The sequence below is a fragment of the Nannobrachium achirus genome (assembly GCF_963921795.1).
Source record: "Nannobrachium achirus genome assembly, chromosome: 2".
NCBI lineage: Eukaryota > Metazoa > Chordata > Actinopteri > Myctophiformes > Myctophidae > Nannobrachium > Nannobrachium achirus.
Window position 1 is genome coordinate 52,717,732 of NC_137811.1, and position 7,580 is coordinate 52,725,311.

General features: G+C 39.6%; 1 protein-coding gene across 1 annotated transcript; it reads left to right on the forward strand.

Moving 5' to 3' along the window:
• Positions 1 to 145: 145 nt before the first annotated feature.
• On the forward strand, positions 146 to 5,229 carry LOC308307593 (2-iminobutanoate/2-iminopropanoate deaminase-like). The gene is made up of 6 exons (XM_080752861.1): positions 146 to 279; positions 1,053 to 1,158; positions 2,768 to 2,822; positions 2,951 to 3,019; positions 4,578 to 4,633; positions 4,743 to 5,229. Exons 1-6 carry the CDS (start codon positions 215 to 217, stop codon positions 4,800 to 4,802), a joined length of 411 nt encoding a protein of 136 aa, XP_080608987.1. The 5' UTR covers positions 146 to 214; the 3' UTR covers positions 4,803 to 5,229.
• Positions 5,230 to 7,580: the final 2,351 nt, after the last annotated feature.

Sequence of the window (7,580 nt, forward strand, 5' to 3'; positions counted from 1 at the left end):
TTAAGCTAAATACATGTCTGATATTAGGATAAGCTTAATAAATGCCAATGTAAATTATGTTCTGTACGTCTACATCCTTAATTATGGTAAAAGGGGGAGTTGTTTTGCCACAGCCAATGTGTACACTGTACATGTCATCTTTACCTCTGTCTTCCCTGCGAAAGTACAGCAGTTATTTAATCTACAGATCAAAAACAAAAATACAGGTTATATCATGGCTGCCATCATCAGGAGGATAATCAACACAACGAAGGCGCCTGCAGCTATTGGCCCTTACAGGTGAGATCTGAGATGTCGAGTTTATCAACCAAGTGTCACGTGTTCAAACAGTGACTGACATCTCACATCGATCTTAATCGATTAGTCCCAGTTACATCCGATCAACAATCAACAATTAGGATTTGAGTTGATATGCAGAATAAAGTCAAGTTTTTCCACAGTGTCATTGTGTTGTTGTTTTTTTGTGGTTGTTTTTTTACTATCTTAGGGGTGTGTAGATTTTGTCCAATAGTGTGTGTAGGAAGGGGGGGGCAAAGTTCAGTAGTTAGGTCTACTACTGAGTGCTGTCCATCCATGTGTGGCAGCAGAGGGGGCCGTTCTGGGATCTCAGCCTTGCTTAAATGGTTACTTAAATGGTTTCCTGTGGAAATAAGCTAATCTTTTCTGGGATCTCCTTTTAGTAGACCTTGTACCAGTGAACTGTACCGTCATGAAACTGTACCTTTCCTATGCAAACTCCTAATAAAGTCTTCAATCAATCAATCAATCAATCAATCTGGTTGACTGTTTGACCATTGGTTGATTTTGATTCCAGTGTGTCTAAACAAACCACTGCAAGGAATACAAAATGTATTATAAATGTTCTGGTCAAAAGAAGTTCACAATATTCACATCTTATGGCTTCAGTAATAATGTTAAAGTGGTTGAAAACCCTTCCTCCAGAACAATGCTTCTACAAAACTAAATGATAGGGGGAAAAGACCACAATAGAAAATGTGATTGGATCCATTATCAGTGATACTAACTGTTATTTTCTTATTGTGTCTTTCCAGCCAAGCAGTGGTGGTTGATCGGACCATGTATGTCTCAGGACAGCTGGGTATGGACCCTACCAGTGGACAGCTGGTTGAAGGAGGTGTTCAGGCCCAGGCCAGACAGGTGATTGGTCAGAAACGCCCCTCAATTACTGATTTAAATGTCAAGACGTTAAACCAGAAATTCAAAACTGGAAGATTGAATTAGACTTTGTGGTTTTTGATTGTTGCACCACTTCCATTACACTGTACTTAAATGATGGCAGGACTTGATTTAGCAGTTCACTCTCTTGGTTGTCTAAATCTAAGTCAAGAACTGCTGTGAGCCTGTGATGGTGTCCAAGCAGGAATTAAACCGAGATGTCCCTTAGCAGTAGAATGGAAGGAGAGTCAGTGGGAAGGATGTGAGTATCTGGGTTGTAAGGCCAGCTACCCGGGTTCGTATGTTGGGATTGAGAATAGGTCAGTTATCTCTGTATATGGGGTTCCAGGTATCCTAAACACGGTCTAACTCGGGATGGTATCCAACTATCCATTTATGACTAATGCTGGCAAGTAAGCTCTGAAACGTTCTTTTCAGCAGCTGTAAAGAAAGCTTTCATATCATACTTGCCAGCCACTGATCTATTCCTATCCCATGGTCACCCTTATTCCGTTCTCTTACTTTATCCAACCTTCTATATTAAACTGATATAATGATTTGTAATGTGTATGAATGAGCAGACACATGCGATTATTTGGGCCCATTAACAAATAATGATGACCAAACCAGGAAAACTGGTACACTTCCCCTTCTTCAGATTCAAACTCCCTTGCCTGTGGAATTTATTGACCTCCGACTTCCCAGTAAATGGCAACATTTGGATCTTAGGTCACCAGGTCATTCAGGCCACATTTAGGCCCCATTTACACAGTCAAATCCAGCCTGAATCAGATCTGTGCCACATCCAGATTGGAATCTGATTTGTTCCATGTGACCCCATTTAAACCAATCGGCTAGTGACAACTCATCCAGAACTTCACAAGAGACATGTATGTTTCATACATGTGCCTCTTGTCAGTCTGTGGACATGTAATGAGCATGTAAAGCATACGCCTCCTCAAATGAGCACTGATAATGATGATAATGTTTTTCTCCAAATGTCGTCCAAATAAAACAAACAATGAACTTCACTTCCACGTCCACATACCACCAGTGGTCCACGGACCACCAGTTGAAAAACGCTGGTAGGCTGGGGATTGAATCCTCCGCGCTGCATCTGGCTTCGTCCAGTGTCGAACACAATTGGCCGTGTTCAGGGGAGGGAAGCCAGGCGGGGAGGGTGCAGTTGTTACTGCACATACTCCTACAGGCTGGGGCGGCGCCTGTCAGTGGGGAGTGCTCTGTCCTCCTGGTGGGGGTTCCTCACTGGAGGGGGATCCAGTAGGGTACAGCAGTGGGCAACACACAGAAATGTGTGTGGGCACTGTAGAAGAATTAAAACAGTTCACTCTCCATTCTATACTTTATAATAAGTGAAGGTGCCATCAGTACATTTAGCAAAGATATGGTTATCACATCAAACCGACCATAGAAATGATGATGGAGAATGAAGGTTTCATTGTTTGTAATGTAAATAGATTGCACACACTGTAGGTAAATATTTAGATGAACAGTGAACTGACTTCAGCCCTGTTTGATTAAGTCAGTGCACATAAAAATGAGCCTGAACGTTATAAATTTGTCCAAACAGGCTCTTGTGAATATGGGTGAAATCCTTAAAGCCGCTGGGTGCAGTTATGAGAATGGTGAGTCTGAAAACTACCTGAAAATCAGTGCCTCCATTTGTTCATTTTAAATGGCACATGTATGCTGACCTTTACACCTGATAGTTGTTGTAGTCCTTCCATATAGTATTTTGTCTTTCTTTCCATAGTTGTCAAAACCACGGTGCTTCTAGCTGACATGAATGACTTCACCAATGTGAATGATGTTTATAAACAGTGTAAGTATAACATATTTTATTTTAGTTTTTTTGCAGTGAGCCAATCATTGCAATATCACATTACAATGATTCTTTGAATCATGCACTATACACTTCTTCCACTGGGTGTCAGTGTAGACCAAAGAACTTACATGAGGGCCACATTAGTTGTAGTGTGGGGGTTTCACTTTCAAGTAAATTAATTCAGAAAACCACAGACCATTAGGTACTAGGTCTTGAACACGATCAACAACAATGGTTTATTTATTTATTGTTTGCTATTACTCATCTAAACGTCCTTACTTTTTTTGTTGAACACATTGATTCTGACTGTTGCTGATGTTGTTGAAGCAGATCAGATCACATACTTTTATTTGCAACATTCAGCATGTTTGAAAAGTCTGTAACAGTGTGTTACAGTCAAGCACAGTGCATGCTGTTTCTACCTGGCACAGAGAAACAGTGATGTGCCATGCTACTGCATTGCATGAAACATGAACCTCTGCTGCCAAGGAATACAAGGTCTTGTACTACAGTAGGTGGCAGCTAACAGGCCACATCTGATACATACACTGTACAATCCTCAGTGTTCATTTAACTCTGAGAGTGTACAAAATAATGTAACTAAATGGACCTGTGAGATACACCCAGTAGTGTGCTGCGCTCTACGAAGAGAAATGTAGAATACTGCACAGCATTACACACTGTAAAGCTCTGTTGCTGGATTGATTAACAAATTACAATTGAAAATATCTTTTATCATTTCATCATTTATTTTGATAAACAGATCAAGGTTTTTGTTGTTGTAACCTCATGAATAACAGGACATTTTACTGTATGTAACACTTTTGGCAGGGCAAGTCATGTGATGGTATCATGAATGTGACGTATCACAGAAAAACAGTCAAGAAAAAGAAGACTACGAGATCAGACAGATCATGTACATAATGTACATATAAATGTTTTATAGCCTTGATAAATATAATATACACACTCCATGTGAATCATCATGGTTGCAACCAGTGCTGTAGCACAGATGAATGGAGATTCTGTCATGCCACATAAAACATCTATCACTGGTCTTAACGTGTAGCACCCGTCTGTCCTCGTCTTGTGAGATGATAACCACAAATCATGAGTTCAATCACTGCAAGTGGCAGTTCTATTCATGTTAAACCAGGTTTCAACGGATGAATTAATTCCTCGGATGAATTAATGAAAACGTTGAAGACCAGGGGTCTTCAACATTTTCAGGCCAAGGACCCCTTAGCAGAGAGAGAGATGACGCAGGGACCCCCTCTAGATATTGGTTAGGGGGTTAGGTTTAGGGATAGAGGTTAGGGTGAGGCCACAGGACTTGCATAAAAATGAATTGAAGTCTATGTAATGCCCCCACAAGTGATGTAAATATATATAGTGTGTGTGTGTGTGTGTGTGTGTGTGTGTGTGTGTGTGTGTGTGTGTGTGTGTGTGTGTGTGTGTGTGTGTGTGTGTGTGTGTGTGTGTGTGTGTGTGAATTTATATAACATTTCTGTGTACATTGTTCATTTTATCCTCTGTTATGTAATACTTTATACAGTTTTCACCACCAACTTCCCTGCCAGGGCTGCCTACCAGGTAGCTGGTTTGCCCAGAGTGAGTACCTGTTAATAACCTTTAGCTTTTACCACTCCCACATTATTAGATGGTGCTTGATCCAATGATCCAAAAATCGTTATTGATTGTCTTCTCTTTCTGTCTCTAGGCTGGACTTGTAGAGATTGAGGCTATAGCCGTGTTGGGTCCACTCACTGATGCCTCCTAATGTAAACATTCACTTGATAGAAAAATGGAACGTATGATCTTCAAATCATGTTGTTTAGAACAGTCAAGTGTCTTCTGGATTTAAAATTTTATATTTTCAAAAGATTTATCAAATATTAAGACACCAATGTGTTTCTGTCACAAGGCTCATGATATCAGTCATGCTTGGAATACAAGAGGTATTACTTGTTTCTCTAATGTGCAGGATTGTTCATGTCACTTTCACCTCTCATTAAAATGCATGAATGTTTGGAACCAGCTTCTAAACTATTACCCCTCTCTATATATTCAGGGTCTTATTTCAGGTACAATGGCATGGGCTCTTGCTTGCTGTATTGTGTTACTGCTGTTAGCAGTCATTCCAGCGACAGTCTGTCCCATGTGGGAAATTGGACAATAATTAAAGTACAATACATTTGGATAATTCACTTAGTGGTTGTTTTATTTTTTACATACATGACAGACCTGTAAGCTTATTTTGTGGTGCAATATGAAATGAGCTGCATACACTAGGTATGCATTTTTCGGATAATCCATCTATACATATGAACAGAAAAGTACAAAAGGTTTGAGAACGGTCTTAACAGTAACTTGTCGTTACCAGTAGAGTAACACTACTGGTTTCAGTCCGCTGGTTCTTAGAGAGGTAAACACTATAGTGGTGTTACAGGGGAAGAGATAACTGAGCACACTGTGGTGGGCTGGTGGCCCCCCCTTGTCTCCACTTTCAGACCAACCCTCCATCACACCCCAGGACTGTACTGTACATTAAACAGGTAAGTAGCACTATAGACAAAGCTCAGAGATTGCATTATAAAATGTCAACTTGTCAAGGCCTTGCATTGATATTGGATGTGATAGCAAAGTCTTGAGCCTGAACTAAAATCTTGAGGACCAACAACTTTCATTACATTTCATAGAATCAAGTGAATATTTCCTGGTAACCACTGGACTTCTAACATACATTAGTATGCAGAACCAATGTTAGTTAATGTTAAGTGCATAACATGGTGCAATTTAATTAATTCTAATGTGCGTGGGATATTAGAAGTCCTCTGATGCCTTGTAACACTACTGTGTAGAACCAATGGTAAGATAAGTTTACCAAATGCTCTCTTCATGTTCAGAGCATGATGCACTTGAACAATGTTTTATGACATCAAATGATCATCTAGTTAACACAAGATGATATAGAGAAATAAGTACAAACAAGCATATACCATACAGTAGCTCTTTAAAAAAATATGCTACACCCTCCATATCTACAGTAAAGAATTAAAGTGTGGTATGTCAACGTGGCATGTAGAACCAATAGTTCCATCATATTAATGTTCAGGATGGGTATGCTGTGTGCAATGAATGCTCTTGAACTATTTCTGTCATCACTGCTCATGGCGAGATCCCCAGACTCGGTCCACAATTTTATATTCCCTCAATAACAAGAAAAAGATGTATCTACGGCTGTGAAAGATGGTTGTATGGATAGGGCCCTATTTTCGTCCATACTTTAACCCTTATCCCTAAACTCTTGCCATTTTTTTTACTGTTTTTAAAAACATTTTTAAATATTTCAAATAGCTGATCTATAAGCTCACGATTTGTCGATGTAGATCGGCTATTAGAAGTATTTAGTACATTTTTCAAAATAGTAAAAAAGGATACTAATGTATCCTGCCAGTGCATCACAGGTTCGAGTCCCATTCCCGACAATGTTTATGCATGTCCCTCCACATCTCTCTCTCCGTTTCCTGTCCATGTTCACTTAAAACTATCAATAAAGGCTTTCCTCTGCTACCCCAGATTCTAATCCGGTTTCCTGCACAAGTGCTGATTGAATTTCTTATCATTGAGGAATCTAGAGTAGACCATCAGGTCAAACTTTGTGTCAGATCCATTGTCTTGGTGAGACATGACCTTTGACAAAATCTAAGTGTAGAAGAGCAGGGCTACAAAATACAACCACCCTAATTGTATAAATTATATTGTATTAATATACTCTAGTAACTCTAATGACATTAATTTAAAAAAGTTACATAATGCCTCTTTAACACCACTGCGTTTCTATTGCTTGACTTAATATTTTAGTTTCGTTGGTGTTACATATCTTATTGTGTGTGAACAAAAAAAACCTCTGTGATCAGGTTCAGCTGAACTGTGGTTAATGTTACGACAGCACGTATTTTTCAATGGCTCCTGGCAGGCGTTTTCTCAGTGACAAATCCTATTATAAAACAGGAGAAGTGGATCACTTCACAGTGGTGGACACTGTGTTGCTTTATTCTATTGACTAGAGTTACAGGCGGCCTTCACAATTTTACATCTACAGATTTACAGATCGCTGCACCAGTGATGAATTTACAATGTTTATATAGGAAGGGGGGCCTCACATGGCCCTCAAGTATAACAAAATATGAAAACATAATATGACGTGGTATGGTGAAATTAGAAATAAAAAATGTTGGTCAATTCTGGGTTGGGTAATAACAGTAGTTTGTTGTATTAATGAATTATTATTGAGAACGTAGGTCGCATTTACTATCCAACCCAGATCCTCCAGACCCTGTGTGTGCGCCAGGGTGCATGACACCTCAGCGTGCGTCACAGTGCATGACACCTCATCCCAGCTCAGCAGAAGGATATAGCTTACCTGTTCTGACATCACAATGATGTTGCTAATGAATTCTGTCCTTGTCTGACATCATAGACCTATGACATCATACAAGCCTTTTATGCCCATATATAGAGATCCCTGATGTCATGAATCGTCACACTTGCAAAT